This window comes from Phyllobates terribilis, unplaced genomic scaffold (genome assembly GCF_046119375.1).
Source record: "Phyllobates terribilis strain yellow unplaced genomic scaffold, ASM4611937v1 Scaffold_11__3_contigs__length_659146591, whole genome shotgun sequence".
Lineage (NCBI taxonomy): Eukaryota > Metazoa > Chordata > Amphibia > Anura > Dendrobatidae > Phyllobates > Phyllobates terribilis.
In genome coordinates this window covers 226,306,610-226,333,328 of record NW_027362771.1, presented here as the reverse complement: position 1 = coordinate 226,333,328, position 26,719 = coordinate 226,306,610, and the positions used below count along the sequence as shown (strand labels likewise).

The window sequence follows — 26,719 nt, the reverse complement described above, 5'->3', positions numbered from 1 at the left end:
TCCTCTACTGACTTCTCCTGTGACTCTTTCAGCTGCAGTCATTGGCTCACTGCCAGGGGAGCTTGTTCCAGCTCTTTCCAGAGCCTTCTGCATACCAAGCAGAGCTGAGTAATGTAAACAAGCCCTTGAGAGGGAAGATTAACCCTTTGAGTGCTGCCTGTCAGCATGTCTCACAATATGTTACAACATACAGTTTACACAGAATCACAGTTTTGTCATGGAACACACTATATCCCGGTAGATGGCCACTTTGTGGGATACCACACCTTTATTACCAAGGAACATGACTCTGGAACGGAGGGGCACAGGAGAAAAAGAAAAACTGTCCTATAATTAGTGGAATAGCGGCCATGGGAAGAGGTAGTTAAAAAATCGGTCCTCTTTAAGTTCACTTCAATGTTTTTTCATGTTTTTACTCAATTCAGTTTTGCTCATATATCCTGTTGGACAATGACGTGCACAGCGTACTTTCACCTCTTTAGACCTGAGAAAGAATTGAATGTGTTTTCCTGCAGGCTATGTAAAGTTTCGATTTTAACTCCTCCTTTAATAATTGCTGTTTTGTTTCCACCCTGTACTTAATAATCCTGCCCAGGAGCTATATTTTTTAAAGAATTTTTTTTTTCATCACACTTTTGCCCTTTTAAATTATCACAAAATATGATAGTATATGATATCCTGCTGTCAAACTTTATGTAAAAACATAGAACTAATATCATTGTAATGCCATAGTTATTCTAGTTAAAGGTATCACCATTTTGGATTTCAATGCAGATATTTTGTATTACTAGGAAAGAATTCAGCCAGCTGCTTCTAGACCTTACTTGCAGCATTAACAGCTTCTGATCATTCCCCCACTCCCCCTCCTGCACAGCCTTTGTGTAAGCTTCAGTGCTGAGAGAACTGGCTATGCTTTGCCCAGACAGAGAATGGCACTGCTGCCGCAAGTGCTACTACAATGTACTGAGGTAAAGGATTATCTGCTCTTTGTTTGAAAAATCCGATAGGACATTTAAATACTGCGTTTAAAATGCCAGTCTGGGTCTTAAGTAGCCACCTTTCTTGTGGGAGATGCAAGCAGATACATGTGAGGGCACCCAGCAAGGTGTGATAATTGTTCAGAGTGACATTAGATGGAGAGATAGTGGAGAGAAGGGAGGAGAGAGGCTGTCTCCTTTACAGCCATACACAGGCGCAGAGAATAGGCTTGTAAACCCTACAGGCGGGGCTCTTTTCACTGACAGCAGCAGTACAACCAGGGAGAAGCCTTCAGAAACAGAGCTTCTTCTTCTGCACCTTGAGGGCCAACAGGGCTTCTTCACCTTCTATGTAGAAGTCAGACAAGGAAACATTCAAGAAAATTGTCAAGTCTTCTCTCTCTTTCTGGCCATGGAAGCCTGTTGTCTTTTTTTTTCTGTCCAGCCTTTAATCTGATCTGATGACATCTCTGCAACCTGTTTACTCTGAGCCTAGAAGGGATTATTTTCATTTGTGATTATTACAAGCAGGAGGAACTACCCCTTGATGTCTTTGCAATGAAGCACTGGAAGAACATTTAAATGAGCAGCCAGGGAAAAGCGAACAGTTCCTACAAAGACAGTGGCACAAAAAGGGTGGAGCCCTGGTATTTGTATGAATGTACAGCATTGGCAACCTGAACTTTTTCTCCTGACAGCTTGTGCAGTGATGCTGGAATGACTTCCACCCATTGAATTGCGGTGTCATTTACAATGTTTCAGAGGTGAAACTTTACTCCAAGGAGTGCGTAATTTATTTACACCCTGGTATTTCTCTGTCTGCTCTCACTGCTTTGTCTGGCGCTGTGGAATCAAGTGACATGCACAGAACCAGCGATTTCCTTCTTGCTTTTTAACTGAATGTTTTCTTTTAAACATGCAGTTACTAATTTACGCTATATCTTTTTTATTTTTTGGAGCTTCAATAGCGAGTAATCATGAATTGCAAGATGATCTAAACAAGGTGAAATATGAAGATGGCACAACCTGGTGCCATGATCCATCTCCTTTTCTGGACAAAGTTAATTCTAAAAGGACAAAGAGTCAAAGTGTTGATGAGAAGTCTACCCCAGACGGTGGTTTAAGAAGCATTATTTGCAAATTTTTACACCCAAGCTTAAGCAAGCCTATAGAGTCACATCAGCAAAATGGCAAACAAGGACAGAGAACACCTGCACCAAATATGCAATCTGAAACCTTTCCCGGGGAGCATAGAAAACTGAGCAACACAGCCATGGAAACCAGGTATGAGGCTGAAACACCTGAGCAGCATCCTAAGGATCACATTGCCATGGTATATATGAGTGCAAGACATAAAAGGGAAGCATATGAACGTCAGTGGAAGAAAGGAAATGACAGCTCAAATAAAACCAACAGTGAAAAAAAACTCTTAGTGGATTTGAATGAAACTTTGCAGAGTTCCAATTTTGGAAAAGAGACAGAACCACATGCATTGTCCTTAAATGGATCAGTACCCTATGCTACCAATGATCTGAAAGTGTTCCCCGATAATATGGAAGCTAATCAAGCTTTAGTACCAAAAAACGCAACAAATAAAAAGATGCACATTAAGAATCCATTTTACCCTTTAACAGAAGATTCGTATGGGGCATATGCAGTCATGTGCTTATCCATCATTATATTTGTTATTGGGATTATGGGTAATATGGCTGTAATGTGCATAGTTTGTCATAACTACTATATGAGAAGCATATCCAACTCACTTTTGGCGAATTTGGCCTTCTGGGATTTTTTGATCATTTTCTTCTGCCTCCCATTGGTAATATTTCACGAACTAACAAAAAAGTGGCTGCTGGAGGATTTCTCTTGCAAAATCATTCCTTATATTGAGGTAATATTTCTTAAATGTGTTTTAATAGATTTGTTACTGATTCTATTCGTTTACAATGCACTGTGCATGTTTAATACCGAAATTAATTGTAGCAGAGTGTTTTGCCATTGAGAGCTTTTATATTATATACTGTTTGGAGTAATGTTCTAAGAGACTTTGTCTCCTGTATATAACATGTCTGTCTTGTAATGCTCATATAATGTTATGTTAGTGGATGCTATAGCACCAAAAAATATACACTGAGGCCACGATTTATTAAGTTTGGCGTTGTACATGCCAGACTCAATGAAGGGGCATGGTGGAGTAAGAGGCACCTGATTCATTAAGATGCGCATGCTACTTATTGAATTTGGCACATTTTAGCACTGGTGTACACCTCAGTGCGCCTCACAAAAAATCTTACTCCAGACAGGAATTGGTGTAATATTTCTGGAATAAGTTTTAATGATTTATATGGCATGCGATGCCACACTACCGTCTTGCCCCAGCTCAGTCCACTCTGTTGTAGTTGTCCAAAAACTCCAAAAGTCGAAAAAAATTTGCACAACCCTTCTGTTGTGTCAAAATGTTGTGTCTTTGTAAGGTTTCTACATTAGATTTTTGGTATAAACATCTTTATTTATAGGAACTTTAATTCGCGATTTGGGGGAGGACATTACCTGCACTATGTAATGCAGTTAGTCAGGTAATCCCCCTCTACCAATCAGTAGGAGGGAAGTGATGTTTATCTAGAGCAGTGGTTCTCAACTCCAGTCCTCAAGGCCCACCAACAGATCATGTTTTCAGGATTTCCTTAGTATTGCACAGGTGATATAATTCCATCACTTGTGCAACACTATGGAAATCCTGAAAACATGATCTGTTGGTGGGTCTTGAGGGCTGGAGTTGAGAACCACTAATAGAGGGTGTAATTCCTGATACATCTCCCTCTCATCGATCATAAGGTCTCATGGCGCTTCACTGGGTACTATGAAATCCCTTAGCATAAATCTACTGGTGTATTCCCTTTTATGTTTTCCAGTATGTTTTTTTTACAATGAATTAAAGGGCTAGCCTGGGACTTTTAAATTGGTGGCCTATTCATGAGATAGTCATCAGTATCTGATCTGTGGAGGTTCAACACCCACCACCCCCACCAATCAGCTGTTCCCGGCGGCGGTGGCCGGATGTGCTTGTTTTCGGAGCTGCACAGCACAGTTCTTGCAATGAAATAGTAGCCACAGCCAGGTCACCTATTGATTCTAATAAGGGGCAGATATGCAGTACCCGGACGTGGCCACTATTCCATTGATGGAGCTATGCAGTGCAGCTCGGCAACTCAGCACATCCGACCGGCATCGGGAACAGCTGACCTATCCCAAGGATTCAATATAAAAGTCCCTAAAAACACCTTTTAAATGTAAAAGGATAATGGTTACATAATCCCTATTTGATATTTTATTTTCGTACCCTACTTTTTTTTACATACTCTTAAAGGGGCTTTCCAGGATTAGAAAGGGTATGTACACACAGGGCACATACACAGCAGATTGTTTTTCTGGATTTTCAGGACAGAAAATCTGCTGCAGTATAGTAGCAAGATAGGGGTTTTACAAAATCTCTTCTACAGTCCAGAGCGCAAACTGAATGGCGTTGCTTATTTGCAGCCCATGTTGATCTATGTTGCAGACTTCACACTATTCTGTGCAAAGGGTAATATTTGCATTCTATCAGCACCATTTCCAAAGGAAATCCATACAATTTGTTGAGCATAGGAAACTGGATTTTAAAAATTGTTTCACTTGAACCTGAATGATTTCTGCATGTTTTTTTTAGAATATAAGATACTTTTCTGCATATGATTAAATAACATGTATGCCCTATTCTACACTTTCACTTGACAAGTACAAACTGGCACAATATCTAGCAAAAGATGAGCAGGAGGGAGTGTATGCCAAGATTTTGTCTCTGCTTTGGAAATAAATATGGTCCCCTAAAGCTGTTTTGCCTGTCTCCAATTGCCATGCATATTTGTTCCTTATTTAAAAGTGACCAGCTTAATGTCAGTGCCAGTTTTGTGCCATTCATCTTGTATCTCTGCCAACCTCACAGCGAACTGGCTATAGTCCACTATCTCTCACATTGTGCATGATTGGGAAAAAAATCAGCAGCCAATGCTGCCATCGTTGTTTTTCGTCATATCGAAATATATATGTATGATATTTGTTTTCTAAAATAGAAGTACAGAAATTACAGTATTTCTGCTCTGACTTTCTCCAGTTCTCTAGTCTGAACTATGGGATGTTGGAATGCAAAATTGTACATCTTGCTTCAACTTGTTTTTCTCTCAATAAATGCTGTAGACAGTAGTCACACATTGAAGAGAGTTTGCTTTTAAAAATTTCTATTGATTAGTATTTGATAAATAGACTTAGAATGGGAAAATTCCTATCTGCACAATGGCCAGCAGCTGCAGTTTATCAAAAATGTAATATTTACAAATATGTGTAATGAAAATAATTTCATACTGTACATTTTCTTTTCAGAAATACTACATAGGATAGAGTAACAGTCAATGTTCTCTCTAACCAATTGTCATAAAGAGGGACAGGTAGAGAGAGACTTGGGCCAAGTTCCCTCTCTGCCAGGCATTATAGAGCTGCATCAAATAAATATAAATATAGTTATTATACAGCCAGATAGGGTCAATAACATCAAGGTAAGTGGCAACCTGGTCTAGCACAGTGAAGGTCATCCTCTGCATCACAGATGGTCTATGGTGGCAGTGACTGGGTATATTAAAGAAGCACTCCCACAAGTGCTCATTTTCTCTTCTACCCAGTTAACTCTTCTCATTAGGTCTATGATATCACATGCAAAAAAACTGACTAGCTGAATCCTTCTAAGCTCTATGTAGAAACAGGAGGTCAATTTTTCCTGCATGAGTCATCACTGCAAAAGTCCCTGGCAGGAGGAGAAGGGAGCAGCTGGGTCAGGAGTTGAAGAGGGGGATGATAAATGCTGGGAAAAGAGATTTCTGTTTCTACATAGAGCAGAGAAAAGAGGAGAATTCACTGGGTAGAAAGGCAAAATGAGCAATTGTAAGTACACAGTGTTATATAATCCAATGACTGCAATATATCAAGAGGATAAAAAAAATGATGGGAGTGCTTCTTTAATGGTTGTCTAGGGCACTAAATGGCTTAGTGCCAGCATGCCTGATGATCTGGAGCAGTTGGTTTATTCTAAGTTCCCTTGTTAAGTTCTAGAAGGGTAAAGGCTTGTTCCAATCATTTTAAATGGGTCTGTATATACTAATTGTGAAAATAAATAACTTTCTAAATTATTTCTTGGGTACATTATCCAATATTCTCAAGATTTTTGGCTTTTTTCATTTTATTCTTTATAGCTCGTAAACTAAAGGGACCAGCAATTACTGCAAGTCTAAAAGCGGTGTCTGAACATGCAATAAACCACCACGCTTCTGCCCCATGGACTGCTTTAGGGTGGCTTTTGGGCATGCGCAGTAGCCCTGGAGGGGTTCTATTGTGCTGCTGACAGTCCAGCTACAAGGGGGGTTGCTACTTACTAGTGATGAGCGCAAGTGTTCATTACTCGAGTTTGCCTACTTTGTAATATATCTTATCAGAAAAATGTGCTTCTTTCTCTGCCAAAATTGATCAATCATTATCAAAATTGTCAATTCTGAGGTAAAATCTGTATTCAGTGAAGACAGATTTTTCCATTACTGGGATAGGAGATAGCTGGTGCTAAGGATACATTTCTATATAGGTGGAAGGAGGGAGAAGCTACAGACAGAGCTACAACCTCCTATCTTGATAGAATCTTATCAGTAGCACCTACCATCTCCTATCTCAGTAATGGAAAAGTCTGTCTATAACTGATCAATTTTAGCAGAGAATAAAAGCTAATTTATCTGATAAGATATATTACAAAGTTGCTTATTTTCACTTCTACTATTAATTTATATAATAAAAATTAAAATGTCAGTTACGTTTTAAGTATGCACTAGAATGTGGGGTTGTAGTCAAACACTACAGCAGGGAAAATAAGTAATTGATACACTGCAATTTTGCAAGTTTTCCCACCTACAAAGAATGGAGAGGTCTGTAATTTTTATTGTAGGTACACTTCCACTGTAAGAGACAGAATCTAAAAAAAAATCTAGAAAATCAAATTGTATAATTTTTACAAAATTAATTTGCATTTTATTGCACAAAATAAGTATTTGATACAGTGGAAAAACAGAACTTAATATTTGGTACAGAAAACTTTATTTGCTACTATAGAGGTCAGACGTTTCCTTTTCTTGACCAAGTTTGCACACACTGCAGCAGGGATTTTGGCCCACTTCTCCATACAGATCTTCTCCAGATCTTTCACTTTTCGGGGCTGTCGCTGGGCAGCATTGAGTTTCAGGTCCCGTCAAAGATTTTCTATTTGTAATACCGGCCGATATGTTCATGCGGCTAGACACACTGACTTCATGCTGCAGGCTATAATGTAGATGTACGGCGTGATCCATTACTACTGAGGCTATACTATTTGAGGCTATTATTACCTCTATGTGTTTAGAGTTGCATCTATTGATGTATACTGTACTGGTTGTACAATCAACTATATGGTCTATGCGCTCTGAATTGGGTGCGATTTGACCACACAGCGATTTTGCCAGTCAATAATAAAGTCCTTTACCCATGTGGGAATTTAACCTATGACAGACAATTCAATATTGTATTCCATGTTTGTTACATACCTGGGTCACAGATAGAAGTACTATTTGTTTGATAAGACTAAAGTCAAAGTGTATATATAACACTTTTGACATATTATTGACTTCAATAGAGACAGCTATCACCACTTTCCACTTGGGTAACATTAATGTGTAGAATATACAGCCATAACCCATTTATTATATAGGGACTGGGTTAGGCAATTCCATTAACATCACTATGCAACTGAGAATTTTGTGGGTTACTGTCAAATACCATCCAGATGGTGACCTTATATGCATCTGTAGATGCTGGGTTTGTGAGCGGCAGGGTTTTTCTTCATGAAGAAGAAAGATGGCCGTCTCCGTCCCTGTTTGCATTTCCGGGAATTTAATCAGATTCCCGTCCGAGATCCCTACCCTCTTCCTCTGATTCCAGATTTATTCAACCAGGTTGTGGGAGCTAAGGTGTTATCCAAGTTGGATTTAAGGGGAGCCTACAATCTGGTTATAATCAGAAAAGGAGATGAATGGAAAACGGCGTTCAATACCCCTGAGGGGCATTTCGAGACCAATGCACCTGCGGTGCTCCAGCATTTCATAAATTATATTTTCCATCATTTAGTAAATGGAGTCCATGCATTTTCTTTTCCAAACAATTATCTTCGGCTGAGAGAAATTATGATGTGGGTAATAGGGAGCTTTTGGCGATTTAAATTGGCGTTCAAAGAATGGTGACATTGGTTGGAGGGGGCAGTCCATCCTATAACTGTTATCAAGGACTATAAGAACCTGTCATATCTTCAGTCTGCTAAACGTCTCAACTCTATGCAGGCTAGATGGTCCCTGTTTTTTACGAAGTTCAATTTTGTTGTCACTTTCCTTCCAGGGGTAAAAACATCAAGGCTGATGCTTTGTCCCGGAGCTTCACTGGTGGTGGTGAGGATGAGAACCTTACCCCAATTTTGTAGAAGGGGGTAGTCATTTCAGCTTTGTACTCTGACATGGAGGGAGAGGTGTTGGAGGCTCAGGGTGACGATCCTGCCTCCTGACCTTTGGGGAGGTTATTTTTACCATCTAATCTGCGCCGTAAAGTACTTAGTGTACATCACAACTCTGTGCTTGCTGGTCATCCAGATGGTAAGGCAACTGCGGAACTCCTTTCTCGTCATTTTTGGTGGCTGGGGTTGCATCAGGATGTGGTTGAACATGTGTCAGCTTGCAGTATTTGCGCCCATTCTAAAGAATGTCCATCTGGTCCTTTTCTTCCGCTGCCTATTCCTAGCAGGCCATGGACACACTTGTCCATGGATTTTATTACTGACCTACCGGTATCCACAGGCAAGAATGCGGTTCTGGTGGTTGAAGATAAGTTAAATAAGATGGTTCATTTTATCGCTTTACCGGCACTTCTCAATGCTAAGACTCTTGCTCAGGTATTTATTAATGAGATTGTGAAGTTTCATGGGGTTCCTTCTGATGTGGTGTCAGATCTTGGAACCCAGTTTGTTTTTGAATTCTAGAAAGCTTTCTGCACTCGACTAGGGGTGCAGTTGTCTTTTTCCTCGCCTTCCATCCTCAGTCGAATGGACAGACCGAACGCATTAGTCAGAATTTGGAGACTTACCAGGTGTTTTGTCTCTGAAAACCAGGAGGATTGGGCATCTTACTTACTGTTGGCCGAGTTTGCTATTAATAATTATCACCAAGAGTCTACTGGCAGGTCACCTTTTTTTGGTGCATATGGTTTTCGGGAGGTTTCGGGAGTTGCTGAGGAGGAACATTTTGCTTCGTCGCTCTCTTCTGTGTGGCGGGGGCTTCTGAGTAATTTGAAGATCATGGGAGACAGGTACAAATGTATGGACATAACGCCATGTGCGGACATAAGTGTAAATAACTTTGCGTGGTGGTCTACCAGGAATATCAAGTTGAAGATTCCTTCCTGGAAGCTGGAATTTAGATTTATTGGTCCCTATAAAATAACCACTATCATTAACCCAGCAGTATTTCGTCTTGAGCTACCTCAGGCTCTTAAGACCCGCAATGTGTTTCACAGGTCTCTGCTCAAGAAATATCTGGTACCTCTTGAGTCCTCCCCCCCTGCCGCCGTCCCCAATCTTGGTTGATGGCAATTTTAAGTTCCAGATTTCGAGGATTGTGGATTCTCATCTTCAGCGTCGTTCCCTTCAGTACTTGGTGCACTGGAGGGGTTATTGTCCAGAGGAAAGGATATGGGTTTCAGCATCAGAGGTGAATACCCCTAGAGTGGTTCATTCTTTCCATTCGTCTCATCCAGAGAAACTGGGTCCTGAGTGTACGGAGGCCACTCATAGAAAGGAGGGTACTGTCACGGGTGTTTCAGGTTTGACAGACGGTCATTCTGGATCCAGCTGTAGACGGTCGCTGCACTTGGCTTTGCAGACACCTTCTTGATCCTTTCATCTCTGTAGTGTAGTGGCATCCTTCTCTCGCTAGTACCTAGCAGTGACTTCCACCCTCTGCTGCTAATTGACTCACCCTTGCTTGATATTTAAAAACCCTCAATGTCTCCAGAGAGTCGCCGGTGATAGAACTATTTTCCTCTGTTAAGGCCTGAAGTTCTAGCAATCGGCTAGTTTCTTCTTGAAGTTCGTTGGTGGATTGTTGTCGTGTTCTCTCTGGTGTCTTCTCTAAGCTAAGTGTATCCCCTTGTATGTTTTCCTTGTTTGTCTTTAGTTGTAGTGGGGGCTGGCTAGTGCTCACCCCGTCCCCTCCCTACCTTGGGCCTAGCTCTAGGGTCAGTCAGGGATTAGTTATCTTGCTCGGCGATAGGTGCGGAACCTATTTAGGGATCATAGGGGAGTCAGGGTGTTGTAAGATCTGCTAAGGGGTCTCAACTCTCCCTTTCCCTAGTTGTTTGGCTTCCCCCCTTTTCCCATCGTCGTACACTTGGTCCTTCCCTCACCTAACGTGACAAGCAGTTCATGGGAGAAAGCTTACCGGCATAACAGGGTTAATGCTGTTTTGTAGGGAGGAATGGGCTAAAATTCCTCCAATCCGATGTGCAGTACTAATGAACAATATTAAGAAACATTTAGTTGCAGTTATTGCTGCACATAGGGGTCACACCAGATACTGAAAGTAAAGGTTCACATACTTTTGCTACTCACAGATGTGACATTAGTACATTTTCCTCATTTTAAAAATGACAAAGTCCAGTATTTTTTATTCATTTATTTTATATGATTCTCTTTATCTGCTTTTAGGACATGTGTGAAAATCTGATATAGTTTTAGGTCAAATTCATGCAGAAATATGGAAAATACTGTAAGGTTCACAAAGTTTCAAGCACCACTTTATCAAAAATTACTGAAATTAATCTTCAGGGGGAGGGGGTGCTTTAAGGTTGAAAGAGAAAAAATCGCTCCCGACTGCACATATGGCAATCAGACTAGCACCCATACAGCCTGTGATATTATATTTAGCAAGAAATGCAACCAGGCCTCCTTGTTTAGTGAATTGACCATCACAACATTGTATGTCAGAGAGATCCATAGTCTCAATGCTCTTACAGTAAAAAATCGATGTGTCTGTGTTTTATGGGGTAATTTTTTTATTTAGTACTTTTTGGCTGAGCTCTCACCCTGTAACCATCGAAAAAATTGTGTATAATATTAGTATTTTGAAAGTCATTATGAGTAATAGTTAACAATCATACTTATTCTCAGCAAATATTCTCTAAAAATAATGATTCACTTCTAAGAATGTCTTTAGTAAGCAGATAAGGAAATCCTCTAATGTGGAAAATCTTTATTCATTAGTTTCACCTAACTTTTAATATTGTGCATGTATGCCCGGTTCTTATTCATATATTATGTATTGTACATTAAAAAATTAGAATTTCACACAAAACTATTCTCATTAAATAGGGTTTTTTGCCTTTTCCCTTTTTTTTTCTCTCTCTCCAGTGCTGGGGTTGGTGAGAAGTTAGTTGTGGGGTTCTTCTTGCATCTTTTTATAATTAGTTGATAATGTTCTCTTTTAATTTAATTTTTGCAATAATAAAAATAAATATCAAAAATAGATTGGTCCTATACTAAGCCGATGGCAATGAACTATATATGCTTTGCTTTTTCACTAAAAAAATCTATTAGATACCCATTATGAGTCAAGATGGTCCATCTGCAATCAAGCAAAGTGAGGCTGCAGAATTTATATAAAGATAATGCAAAGTTTTTATTCACTGAATATATACAAAGAGATGTTTCGTACCCTAGAGCATTTTTCAAGTCTTGTTCTGTCTTGCATTAGTATGTCATGCTATCTTGACCTTTTAAGTGTACACAGTCATTCCAAACAAAGGTCTTCATTTTATCTGTAAGGTCCTAAAATATCTAGATCACAAATTATAGGTATACAATATCTTTGTAATAGATTTCTTATATGAAAGATCCCTTTAGATATCCTTTAATGAAGCACCAAATTTTGCCTGAGGCTAGGGCTACACACAGATCTTTGTTGGACAATGACTCCACTGTCAACAGCAGGAGTCATGCGTCTTGTTCTTCATGACTTATTGATGTACTTGTGTAGTAGCCTCATAAAAGTTATAAATTATGTGACTCTCACAATGTGTAACTATGGACAGTGAATTTGCTCAATGAAAAATTTGATGGATACCCAACCCTCTTTTTCAGTAGTTTACACATTCAGTTTATGTCTTGTTAAGCAGGTTACTCACATCCGTGAAACATGGACCATGCTCAGATCAGAAGACTTTGCTTGACTGCTGGGTCTTCCGACCTGAACTAACTGCTTCATATATGCCTATAAAGCAATTAGCTGGGTCTTTTAATACAGAAGCGGTCCATGTTTCATGGATGGGTGATACTGGTCTTATATGTACTGTATGTTTACTTTGAAGAATATAAAGAAATAGAAAGTCTTGTCCAATATTTAATGTTGAAATGTTTTGCATCATACAGCAAAGCTGGATAACATTCTAATGATACATGTGGAATATAAATAACTTATACATTATATGGACAAAAGTAGTGCGACTGTGATATACAGCACCTCTGAATTGCATTGAATTCATATTTTTCATTCAGTCCCATTGCCACAGGTGTATAAAATCCAGTCTCCAGCTATGCAGTCTGCCTTTGTGTCACTCTGGTGGATCGTGGACCCACTGCGCCACGGGCCAGGGAGAGCCTGGAGGGGTGTAACTTAGCAAACACCTGGGTTTTCACTAGAGCCCCTGATGGTGGGGTTAGACTTTAGCCACAGGTGGACGCCAGGTGACATTCCAGGACAGATCCCGGTACTGCAGCAGCTGACCCCAAGGGTCAGGATAGTAGACACGGACTTGAAGTCCAAGGCAGGACCGGATTCTAGTGGAACATATATTGGAGCTGGTTCAGATGGACCGATATTGGAGTTGGTACTGACATTGCAGGTCTCAAGCACAGGTCCTGGTTCACGTACCACAGTGGGATCAAATAACTAAAAATTGTCATGTGCATATGTAGTCACCTCTTTTGCTATGAAGCCTCTAAAAATTTCATGTGCAAGCAATTACCTTCATAAGTCACATGCTTAGTGAAAGGAAATCCACTTTTGTGCAATCTAAGTATCACATGGTCTGTCAGTATATACACACCTTTTCTGAAGGGCCACAGAGGCTGCAACACCATTAAGCAAGAGGCATCACTAACCAACACCATGAAGACCAAGGAGATCTCCAACAAGTCAGGGACAAAGTTGTTGAGAAGTACAAGTCAGAATTGGAAACAAAAAATATCCCACTCTCTTATCATCTCCCTGAGCACCATCAAATTCATTATCATCAAATGGAAAGAACTTGGTAAAACATCAAACCTACCAAGAGAGGTCCACCCACGAAAACTCTCACCCCTAGCAAGGATGGTGCGAAATACAGGGATATTCTTAATTGTAATCATTTTATTAAAGTTTTATAAACGGTTAGAAGGGGAAAAGGTACGGGTATGGAAAGGAAAGAAAGTTGATCTTTATTGGGTAAACATAGGGTGAAAGAAGGGAATAGAGGGAGGGATAGGAGAATAATAACAATATTGTAATAATATTATTAACAGTGGTTATAAATTAAATTCAAAATATACTAATAGGGTTTAACATTTTTGTGAACATAAGTTTAAAGTGAAATCACAAAACTTTACAGAGGAGAATATGAATCTATTATGAAACAAATATACTGTAATATTAGACATAAAATATTTAGAATCAAACATAACAATATTAGTCGGTAACAATTTCATAAAGTTATCAATATCTTAAAGAAAACTTAGATAATTAGAGGAAAAGTTAAGCCAGGGTACCCGTACCCATCGCTTATAGTACTTTGGATAGTAATTTTTTGATATGGCGTGGCTTCTGTCATGAGAATTATGAAGAGTTATTTTGTCTACAATATCTTCAGTGGTAGGAATGGATGTTTTTGCTGCTATGGCATTTTTAGCTACTAGAAAAGCGCAAATTAGTACAGGTTTCAAAGATGTATTTATACAGGGATATTCTTGAGCAAAACCTGTTTGTCTGTCAGTGATTTGAGACTGGGACGGAGGTTCACCTTACAACAAGACAATGAACCAAAGCATACTGCTAAAGCAACACTCGTGTGGTTTAAGGGGAAACGTGTAAATGTTTTGGAGTATCCTAGTCAAAGACAAGACCTTAATCCAATTGAGAGTCTGTTTTTAGAGTTGAAGATTGCTGTTCACCAGAGGAAACCATCTAACTTGAAGGAGCTGGAACAATTTTGCCTTGAGGAATGGCAAGATGTGGAAAGCTCATAGAGAATTATCCAAAGTGACTTTTGACCAGCCCAAGGGGATATGGGGGGAACTCGGTACCCGGGCCTTTACCTTCTGGGGATGTCACGGCGGTCGGCTCCCGGGCCCGTACCCTGGGGTCACTCTTTAAAAGGGGTTGTTAACAGTTTTGTCTCGTGACGCCACCTGTGGTTCCCGGTAATGGATACCGGAGCTGCGGCAGACCTCTGGAGCAAATGTTAGGGCAGCTGGGTTGGTGCGGCTCTCCACTGGCAGAGCACAGCTCCAGGGCAGTGTAGGTGCAGATGGTGATGCTGGACGTTGTAGTGCAGGGGCAGTAGCATGGTAGAAATAACTGACAGAAACAGTGGGGTGCAGTCATCCGAGTTTACTCACAGTTCTTTAGGTTCCTCAGGTGCACTGTACAGGTGTCAGCCTCCCACGTCGCACTGCGTTTACCAGGCAGGGGTTCAGCACTCCCTCAAGGATACCAGAAGCACTTAACGGGACCCCCTTTCTTTATGTTCCTTCCTTAGCCGACTTCCCGCACTGGGTCTTCTCCCTCCTGCCCTGCGCCCCGCCACACAAAGTCCCGATTGGGTACCTTGAGATCCCTCTGGGCAACTTGAAGTTCCCAGACCTTGCTTGGTGCCCTTCACAGCGGCTTAGGTGAGGTTGTGGCAACTGCACCATGGAAGTGCAGAAGCCTCCAGTTTTCCAGCCGAGACCTGGAGCAACTCGGCTAGTCCAGGGACCGGTTCCCTTCTTGCGACCTGATCCCTCTGACGTCTGGCAGATTCGGGCATACAGGTGCTGTCCTGCACTCACCGTACCCCCTAGGATCCCTTCTGTTACTGGAGCCTTCCTCCCTGACTCCCCTCTCACTCCTGGGCCTCTCTTACTAGGCCCCACTCTGGAGCAGAGCTCCTGAAGAGACTCTGCTCCCCTCCTCTCCTCCTCTCTCTCACTTACTACTCACTGAACTGACCAACTAAGATGGCTTCTTTTTATATACATATTCTCTAAGTGCTCCCCTGGTCTACGTCCTCCACCCACACCCACTACTTGGTTCCCCCTCACTTTGGTTCCCCTCACTCCAGCCAGGGACAGGGCAGCAAAAGAAGTGCATAATGCCCTTCCAGCTGACCTGGAGTAGTGTAGTGTTGAGTGCAGGTGTTGGGGTCCCGGGCAGTACTCCATCCTTACCTGAGAGGAGATGCCACACCTCTGGCTGAGGTGCAGTACCTCTGTGGCGACTGAACCCTCAGGGGCGCCACACTTGCAGTTGTAATTGCCGCAAAAGGATGCTCTACAAAGTACTGACTTTATGCGGGGTGAATAGTTATGCACACTGAAGTTTTCTGTTATTTTTTCCTATTTGTTCTTTGCTTCACATGTATGTTCTTCATGTTTTTTTATATGAACTGATGCAAACGCAAAAAAAACAATGAATTTCCATGTTGTGAGGTAGCAAAGCAAGATAAATGCCAAGGGGGTGAATACTTTTACAAGACACCGTGAACTGGACAGGTACAGGGACCTAACAACTGACTAGCAGCTTGCAGACTAAGACAATTGTTGCTCAAGGCACCTCACAACCGGTGGAGGTGCCTTAAGAACTAAGTGCTTCCCAGCTATTGGATGAGGACACATTGGAAGTGTGTGTGCTCTCTTTTTAAGAGACAGGGAGCGATGCCATGAGTCCTGCGTGCCAGGCGTAGACCCTGGGACACGGGAGCCAGACCAGGGGATGCAGCTGGGAGGTAAGTCCCTGCCAGGAGGGCGTAGCGGAGGCATGCAGGGACGCTGGTGTTACACTTTAGCAACATTTGTGAAAGAGTGGCTTATTCTAAAGAGCTCATTGAATTCAAGCACAGTACTCTAATAGGATGCCACCATTTTAAAAAATCGGTTTGTGAATTTTCAGACCTCCTCCTATATTCAACAATCAACTATGAGTGGTGTTATTGAAAAGTACAAGCATTTAAGAATAACAGTAACTCGGCCATGAAGTGACAGACCACCTAAAGTCACTGAGTGATGAAGGGTATAGTCCATAAAAGTCACATACACTCTGCTGAAACAATAATTGTAGAACTCCAAACCTCCTCTGGCACATCAGCACAAAAACTCTGTACTAGAAACTTCATGGCAAGGAATTCATGGCTAAACTGCTGCATGTAAGCCTTACATAAGCAAGCATCGTATAAAGTCATGTAAAGCATGTCAACACTATGCTTCCTATTGAGTGACTTATCAGGGTACCTGCCTTATTGCATTATGACAAAGTAAAGTTTGATCCAGATGTATAAATCACGGTGTGTGAGCTGCGCAACTGAGATAAACAAATCACCACAAAAGGACTAAGGTTTTTTATGTCTATGTGTTTCAGCTCCGGACTGGCACCTTGTTAAGAGCAAATGTGGTTTTTGAAAAAAAAAATTCTTGAAAAAGGCACTGGTCCAGCACTGAAATGTGTAGAAATAAGAAACCTTATTCATTTTCTGTTGAAGATTAATTTATTTCAGCAGTCCACACACTGATTTATCCACCTGGATCGAGCATCTCCTGGAGGAATTCTTCCACTAGTGTGACAAAGTCACTGGTAAAGTGGTGGAGGGGAGATATGTTTCCCTGAGGTTATGGGTGTCAGTGAAATGAAACCGTTACGTTTCCTCCAGCATATTATGTGCAAGGAGGGGTTAAGTCTCCATTTCCAAAGGGTGTGTTTTATGAGAACAACCATAGAGCAGGCGGGAGGTTGTTCTCCATATCTCCTCCCCAGGGTGTGGTCCGGGGGAGGTTTAAATACTTGGCCAGCTGAGGCATTCAGAGTTCAATGTCTGGAGAAGTAAGCTTCAGAAGGGAGCTTGTGTTTGAACCATGTGGAGTTGCTGAACTCTAAGCAGGTGAATCCCTGCTACTCCAAGGACTGTGTTCTATGTGTTACCATTTTTGCTTTTTTCTCCTGTTTTGCCCAGCGGGCTGTGTTTATTTTTATGGACTAAAGGTTGGTTCATGCAGCATTACAATAAATCAACCAAAGGTTTAAAGAGATGGCGTACCTGTGTCTACCTCCGTGTGCAGCTGAGTGAATGATCTACCACACTAGCCATTGGGCAGCAGCAGCATGCTTTCATCCCACAGATGAGCGTAACCAATACTTACCTACTACTCTCCTTCCAGAGGGTATCATCTGAAGTCCTTTGTTTCCTAGCTGTTTGCTAGACTTGGTGCCAATGCACCAGGTTGAAGACCCCTGGCCTAGTGCATATAGTTCCAGTAAAGCGAAATCTTAATGTTTCAGCAAATCTTTCAAGACATTTTGGACAATTGAATGTTTCCAGCTTTGTTGGAACAGTTTGGGGGAAGATTCTTCTCTTTTCCAGAATGACTATATCCCAGTTTAAAGGGCAAATTCCATAAAGGCATGGTTAAACAAGTTTAGCATGGAAGAACTGGACTGAACCACTCAGAGCCCTGATCTCATCCCCATTGAACAACGACACAGAACCAGGCCCTCTCTTCCAATAGCAGTGACTGATCTCACAATTCTCTTCTAGATTAATAGGCAAAAATTCCCACATTCCGAGAAAAGTGGAAGCTGCTATTGCTGCAAAGAGAGTGCCAACTCCATATTATTACCTATGGATTTATGATTTAGTCATAAAAGCTCCTGTCTGTGTAATGTATTGGTATCCCAATACTTTCATCCATATTGTGTATTTCCAAGTGAAATATCTAGGTACAAACAAGTCCTACAATTTCTATCACAAGTTTTACAATCGAGCAAACCTAAGATTGGCTTTGTAGTCTGCAAATACTGTATAATTTTTAAAATCTTATTTTTACTTTTAGGTTTTCTCCTTAGCAATAAATACCTGCAAAACAGTAAAAAGCAAACAAAAATTAATTTCTATAACATGTTAGACAACAGTAAAATAGGGTGCAGACTAATTGCAAGGATGAAATGGCTGGAGTACTCATCATAGCAGCATGACCCTTCATCAAGTTTGGAGAGTAGTCGTTAGAGCTTAGGCAATGTTCACACCTCAGTACTGTGGTCATACAGTTGTGCTCAAAAGTTTACATACCCCGGCAGAATTTTTCCTTTCTTGATCTTGTTTCAAAGAATATGAATGATAACGAAAAAACATTTTCTCCACTCATGGTTATTGGTTGAGTGAAGACATTTATTGTCAAACTACTATGTTTTCTTTTTTTAAATGTAAATGACAACCAAAAACATCCAAGTGACCCTGATAAAAAATTCACATACCCTGGTGATTTTGGCCTGACAACATGCACAGAATTTGACACAAATGGGTTTGAATGGCTACTAAAGGTAACATCCTCACCTGTGACCTGTTTCCTTGTAATCAGAGTGTGCGTAAAAGCTAAGTGAGTTTCCGGGTTCCAGACTGACTCTTGCATCTGTCATCCAGTCAATGACGTTTCTGGATTGTGAGTCATGGGGAAACCAAGAGAATTGTCAACGGATCTACGGGAAAAGGTAGTTGAACTATATAACACATGAAAGGGATACAAAAAAATATCCAAGTAATTGATAATGCCAGTCAGCAGCATTCAATCTGTGATTAACAAATGGAAAATCAGGGCCTCTGTAAAAACCAAACCATGGTCAGGTAGACCAACAAAAATTTTGGCCACAACTGCCAGGAAAATTGTTCGGGATGCAAGGAAATACCCACAAATAACATCAGCTGAAATTCAGGACTCTCTGAAAACTAGCGGTGTGGCTGTTTCAAGATGCACAATAAGGAGGCACTTGAAGAAAAATTGGCTGCATGGTCGAGTTGCCAGAAGAAAGCCATTACTGCGCAAATGCCACAAAGTATCTCGCCTACAATATGCCAAACAGCACAGAGACAAGCCTCAAAACTTCTGGAACAAAGTGATTTGGAGTGATGAGACCAAAATTGAACTTTTTGGCCACAACCATAAAAGTTACATTTGGAGAGAGGTCAACAAGACCTTTGATGAAAGGAACACCATTCCTACAGTAAAGCACGGAGGTGAATCGCTAATGTTTTGGGGATGTGTGAGCTACAAAGGCACAGGAAACTTGGTAAAATTTGAAGGAAAGATGAATGCAGCACGTTATCAGCAAATACTGGAGGAAATTTGCACTCATGAGCCCGGAAGCTGCGCATGGGACGTACTTGGACGTTCCAACATGACAACGATTCAAAACACAGGGCCAAGTTGACCTGTCATTGGCTACAGCAGAACAAAGTGAAGGTTCTGGAGTGGCCATCTCAGTCTCCTGACCTCATTATCATTGAGCCACTCTGGGGAGATCTCAAGCGCGCAGTTCATGCTAGACAGCCCAGGAATTTACAGGAACTGGAGGCTTTTTGCCAAGAAGAATGGGCAGCTTTACCATCTGAGAAATTAAAGTACCTCATCCACAACTACTACAAAAGACTTCAAGCTGTCGTTGATGTCAGAGGCAATACACGGTGTTAAGAACTGGGGTATGTGAACTTTTGATCAGGGTCATTTGGATGTTTTTGGTTGTCATTAAGATTTAAAAAGAGAAAACACAGTAGTTTGACAATAAATGTCTTAACTCAACCAATAACCATGAGTGGAGAAAAAGTTTTTTTGTTATCATTCATATTCTCTGAAACAAGGCCAAGAAAGGAAAAATTCTGCCGGGGTATGTAAACGTTTGAGCACAACTCTATGTTGTTATCCATTTTACAGCAATAAATCTCTACCTGGCCACAGGTCTTATGTTTTTAACTAATAGCATCATAGACGTGTGTTTCTGTTAATTCAGGACATGAGGTCTGTCAATGGGCTGGGAATTTAGCGCATATAAAGTTATAGAATATTCCTCCATGGCTAGTTGATATTTATCTATCTAAAATACTTGTAATTCTGGTCGAGTGATATGTAACTTACTGGGCTGCTTGCTGTTGTTGATAAAATCACTGTTTTATCAGCAGTAGATGATTGCTAGAGTGCTAGTATACCTGCTACCATGTAGTCTATTCATTTATTTATTTTACTCGGTTATATTTTACCATTATTCCACAGTGCTTTACAAACATTAAATCCAATGGGGACATCCCTGTCCCCATTGGGGCTCAATCTACATTACCTATCAGTATGTCTTGGAGTGTTGGACAAAACACACACAAATACGGAAAGAATATACAAACTCCTTGCAGATGTTGTCCTTGGTGGGATTAGAACCCAGGAACCCAGCATTGCAAAGCTACAGTGATAACTACTGAGCCACCAGGCTGCCTAGTCCTCCATATTCAGTTGCATATCAATGCTGAGGATGGAGTTATACAGAACTCGGCATTCAGAGAACTGGTAGATCTGCAGCAGATAAAAGTTATTTTATCAAAACTATAGCATGCAGTCCTGTAAGTAGTAAATCACTGTAATCCGAGTCTATTCCCCTACTTCATGCTGCATTTAGATGAGATAGCAAAAACCCAGTGTTATATTCCGTCTAACTGAGCAACTCTTGTCCATATGCCCCATTGAAACTTCACAATTTCTTGGGGCAGACATCCTCTTGTTAATAAGTCTCACCCTCTCTAATGTGTTAACTGGCGGAGAAAGCTCTCCATGGTGATATTATTATTATTTATTTATATAGTGCCATTGATTCCATGGTGCTGTACATAAGAAGGGGTTACATACCAAATAGAGATGAGCGTTGTTCTACTCGAACTGTTCGCCAATCTCAAATTCGAGCTGTTTTGGGCGGTGTTCGAGCCGGTCGGCGAACACGAACAATTTGAGAAAAATTCGGCTGTTCGAGGTTATGTTCGATAACTGTTCGTGCACCAAAATCATAACTGGATTTTTTCTCAGTAATGATGAAAATTAATGTTAATACGCAGTTTGAGTGTACAGCGGGGCGGGGGGAGGGGCAGGGGATGGATCTCTGCAGGAACAATGAAGATCTCCATTTTTTTTTCTCTTTCCCGCATTTGCAGTGGGGAGGTGCAATCTGTCAGCCTATCAGCAGCGCACACACGGAGCGAAGTGCTTTTTTTCACACAAGCAAGGGCATGTGTGATTGGCAGTGTATGTCACATGTCCTTGCCCTATAAGACCAAGCCATTTTCCCCGTCGCCACCATTTTCTCACTGCTGCAGCTGCGTGTTAGACGGCACCGCTGTTGCTGTGTGTGCTATACCTTGTTAATTTCAAGCCAATTTTCGCACAAATATACAGATAGCTTGGGAGTAGGGAATAGTTGTGATTGCAGTCCTTTTAAGGACTAGGTTACAGCATTTCCTACGACTTTTATCAGGGAGGTCTGTGCTCTTAAATAGATAGGTTGTGGGAGTAAAGACTAATTGTAATTGGAGTCCTTTTCAGGACTAGGTTACATGAGTTCCTATCAGTTTTTGCCAGGCAGGTCTGTGCCAGTGCTGTGCAAGTTTTTTTCACAGCATTTGGCTGAATCTAGCAAAGCTAATCCTTTTTGGCCTATTGCAGAGTGTGTTAGTCAGTGGAGTAGCCTATCTGTGTTGCAAGATATAACACCTGTGTATAGAATACCAATTTTTTTACTGCACCTAGCGAAGTAAAATCTTTTGGGCATAGCATCATTCTATTAGTCCATCTATACTGACCTCCATCAGGTTGCAAACTGAATATAATTTTTTTCTGCATCTAGCTCTGAAAAAATATTTGGGCTTCTAGCGGTGTGTGGGACTTGGTCTATTAGTCCATCTATACTGACCTCCATCAGGTTGCAAATTAAAAATAATTTTTTTCTGCATCTAGCTCTGAAAAAATATTTGGGCTTCTAGCGGTGTGTGGGACTTGGTCTATTAGTCCATCTATACTGACCTCCATCAGGTTGCAAATTAAAAATAATTTTTTTCTGCATCTAGCTCTGAAAAAATATTTGGGCTTCTAGCAGTGTGTGGGACTTGGTCTATTAGTCCATCTATACTGACCTCCATCAGGTTGCAAATTAAAAATAATTTTTTTCTGCATCTAGCTCTGAAAAAATATTTGGGCTTCTAGCGGTGTGTGGGACTTGGTCTATTAGTCCATCTATACTGACCTCCATCAGGTTGCAAATTAAAAATAATTTTTTTCTGCATCTAGCTCTGAAAAAATATTTGGCCTTCTAGCAGTGTGTGGGACTTGGTCTATTAGTCCATCTATACTGACCTACATCAGGTTGCAAATTAAAAATAATTTTTTTCTGCATCTAGCTCTGAAAAAAATATTTGGGCTTCTAGCGGTGTGTGGGACTTGGTCTATTAGTCCATCTATACTGACCTCCATCAGGTTGCAAATTAAAAATAATTTTTTTCTGCATCTAGCTCTGAAAAAATATTTGGGCTTCTAGCAGTGTGTGGGACTTGGTCTATTAGTCCATCTATACTGACCTCCATCAGGTTGCAAATTAAAAATAATTTTTTTCTGCATCTAGCTCTGAAAAAATATTTGGGCTTCTAGCGGTGTGTGGGACTTGGTCTATTAGTCCATCTATACTGACCTCCATCAGGTTGCAAATTAAAAATAATTTTTTTCTGCATCTAGCTCTGAAAAAATATTTGGGCTTCTAGCAGTGTGTGGGACTTGGTCTATTAGTCCATCTATACTGACCTCCATCAGGTTGCAAATTAAAAATAATTTTTTTCTGCATCTAGCTCTGAAAAAATATTTGGGCTTCTAGCGGTGTGTGGGACTTGGTCTATTAGTCCATCTATACTGACCTCCATCAGGTTGCAAATTAAAAATAATTTTTTTCTGCATCTAGCTCTGAAAAAATATTTGGGCTTCTAGCGGTGTGTGGGACTTGGTCTATTAGTCCATCTATACTGACCTCCATCAGGTTGCAAATTAAAAATATTTTTTTTCTGCATCTAACCCAGCCAATAGTTTTGGCCTAATACCACAGTTTGGCCACTCAGCTCTGCTCGGTTACCATCCATTGTTTTTTTGTGCAAACAACTCCAGAGTTGTGAATTAGTTAACCACCAAAATGAGTGGAAAAAGGCCTGCTGCTGGCGGAAAGGGGAATAGGCGTGTTGGGAAGGGGAAAAAAGGTTGTGTCCGTGGGGTAGGTGCAGAAGAAAGACCATCTTCCAGCCAAACTAAAATGTCTACTTCTTTTAGCGGACAATGTGATAAGATCCCTTTCTTACGGCCACGCCAATCGCTACAAATTCCAGATGAGGCACAAAAACAGCAGGTGCTTCAACGGATATCAAGTGCTCCTTTAAGTGGGCTCTCCTCCACATCAACTTCAACATCACAAATACTCCAGTCCTCAAAGGTGTCACCCAAATCGCACTTGCTTCCTCACAGCTCCCAAATCTCCAGCTGCCCGTCTGAGTATGAGGTAGAACAGATGGTTGAGTCTGCAGAGCTGTTTACTCATACTATAGCCTGGGAATCAGAGGTCGACTCCAGCGCTTCTGTGAATCCAGACGAGGAAATGATCTGCACTGATGCCCAGAATCTTTATGAGTCGGATCCAGGACCAGACGCAGAAGGTTTTGACCATAATGTAGACCCTCATTCCCAAACTGTAACTCCTGTTGGTGGAGACAATGAGGAAGACGATGATAAGACTCAAATACCTGATTGGAGCGACAACTTTAGTTTTTTGTCAGGGCAGGAACAGGTTGGCTCTGAGGACGACGGGTGTGATAACGCACAGGGTGATGATGATGAGGTCGGAGATCCCACTTACTGTCAACCCACAGTCAGCCAAGAGATGAGGTCAGCAGAGGAGGTGGAGGAAGATGCTAGTGACGACGAGGTCAGGTTGCGCCTTCCTGGACAGAGACGTAGTACTGGAAGCACGTCAACAACTGCATCCTCAAACACAACTCTGCCTCTCACCACAAGTCGTGGTGGCTCTTCAGGTCGCATGGGTGCTAAGCCTTGCATAGCCTGGGCATTTTTTCAGATCGATAAAGATGACCCAACTCGTGTTATCTGTAACATTTGTCAGCAAAAGCTAAGTAGAGGCCAAAAAATACATAGTTTGAGTACTTCATGCATGAACCGGCACATGGACATGAAGCATAAGTTGCAGTGGGAAGCTCAGTGTGCTACAATGCGGTCTAGCCGGCCGGGCCAACCACCGTCTGCCATATCTTGTGCATCCGCGGCCTCTTCATCCTCTGTGACTGGGGGGACAGCAGTCACACCTGTTTTGGGGCGCAGACCTGCCACCTCTTTACCCGCAACAGCCAGCGTGATTGGCAGGTCATCATTTTCTTTGGAGGTGGTAACACCAGCTGGTCTTGAGCGCTGTCCGACATCGATAGCACCACCTTTGGATCAAGGCAACCTAACATGTCCGCCTGCATCTTCCTCACAGACCGGCAGTTTGCCGGGGACACCCTTATCAACCCCGTCTAAGCACAATAGCCAGCCCTCGGTCCCTCAGATGTGGACAAGTAAAAGACCATTTCCTCCTAGCCATGAGAAAGCTAAGAGGTTGAATTTCACCATCTGCAAGCTCTTGGCTACAGAAATGCTGCCTTTCCGCCTGGTGGACACAGAGGATTTTCGAGACCTTATGTCCGTCGCAGTGCCCCAGTACCAGATGCCCAGTCGGCACTACTTCTCAAAGAAAGGTGTGCCTGCGCTCCACCAGCATGTCGCACACAACATCACCGCTTCTTTGAGAAACTCTGTGTGTGACAGGGTGCATTTCACCACAGACACTTGGACGAGTAGGCATGGACAGGGGCGTTACATGTCGCTGACTGGGCACTGGGTAACTATGGTGACAGCAGGACAAGGGGCTGCTGTCCAAGTCTTGCCGTCCCCACGAGTTGTGCGTCAATCCTCTTTATGTCAAAGTTCCACCACTGCTTCTGCCTCCTCAACCTCCTCTCGGTCTTCCACCTGCACCCAAAGCCTGTCTGGTCATGCCACAAGCTTTCTAACTGCGCAGAAGGGATCCTGCACACCTCCTTACTATGCTGGCAGTAGGGCTCAACGTCATCAGGTGGTTTTTACATTGAAATGTCTGGGAAATGTGAGTCACACAGCTGAGGAGTTGTGGTCAGCTCTGGAGAACCAATTTCATGAATGGTTGTCTCCACTGGACCTGAAACCAGGGAAGGCCGTGTGCGACAATGCTGCAAACCTGGGTGCGGCCCTTCGCCGGGGCAATGTCACACACGTGCCTTGTATGGCTCACGTGTTGAACCTGGTTGTCCAGCAATTTTTAGCCCACTATCCCAGACTAGATGGCCTTCTGCAGAGGGCACGGTCGCTGTGTGCTCACTTCCGCCGTTCGCATCCCGCAGCTCAGCGACTTACATCTCTACAGAAGTCGTTGGGCCTGCCACTTCACCGGCTAAAATGCGATGTGCCTACCCGGTGGAATTCAACTCTGCACATGTTGCAGCGACTGTGGCAGCACCGACAAGCCCTGGTGCAATACGTTCTGACGTATAGCCTGGGCCAACGAGATTCAGAGGTGGGGCAAATCACGCTGGAGGAGTGGTCTCAGATCAGGGACCTATGCACCCTTCTGCACAGTTTTGAAATGGCGACGAAGATGTTTAGTGCTGACGATGCCATTATCAGCATGACTATTCCGGTGATTTACATGCTGGAGCACATGTTAAACAGAATTCGGAGTCAGGTGGTGGCACAAGAGGAGGTGGAGGAAGTAGAGGAGGAGGAGTTGTATGCGGAAGGGCTAACATCTGCAAGGTCCAGACGGTCGGCAGCACCAAGGCGGCAGGCATGTGAGGGTGGGGGAGATGGTTTTACCAGGGCGCATGGTAGCAGCCAAACTAGTGAGGAAGGTGCAGGAGCCCAGGAAGAAGTGGAGGACGAACTGATGGAAGACTCATCAGATGAGGGAGACCTTGATCACATTTCTGTTGTGCGAGGTTGGGGGGAGAGGACAGAGGAAGGAAGCATGATTGTTACCTCGCCACCAACACAACAGGGACTTGGTGCTCCTGGATGCGCAACACACATGAGTGCCTTCTTGCTGCACTACCTGCAACATGACCCTCGAATTGTGAGAATTAGAAATAATCCTGACTACTGGGTTGCCACACTGTTAGATCCCCGGTACAAAAGTAAATTTGCAGAAATTATTCCTGCCATAGAAAGGGATGCACGCATGCAGGAGTATCAGCAGAGACTGTTGCAGAATCTTACATGTGCTTTTCCACAAAATACCAGTGGTGCACGTAGTGAATCTCACAGTTCCAACTTGCCAACCGTGGGACCGTCAAGTGTTCAGCACTCAAACCGTGACAGAACCACAGTATCTGCTGGTAACATCAATTTTGCGGAATCATTTCACCACTTTTTTAGCCCATCGTTTGCAAGGCCACAGGAGACA

At 42.2% G+C, this 26,719-nt stretch overlaps 1 protein-coding gene across 1 annotated transcript in view; it reads left to right on the top strand.

Annotated features, from left to right (window-relative positions):
• The first annotated feature begins 867 nt into the window (after positions 1-867).
• GPR37 (G protein-coupled receptor 37) overlaps positions 868-26,719 on the top strand; it is a 76,467-nt gene continuing 50,615 nt past the window's right edge. The window contains exon 1 of the mRNA XM_073652081.1: positions 868-2,868. Coding sequence (XP_073508182.1) covers positions 1,894-2,868 — 975 coding nt within the window. The 5' untranslated portion in view covers positions 868-1,893. The remainder of the gene's footprint in view (positions 2,869-26,719) is intronic.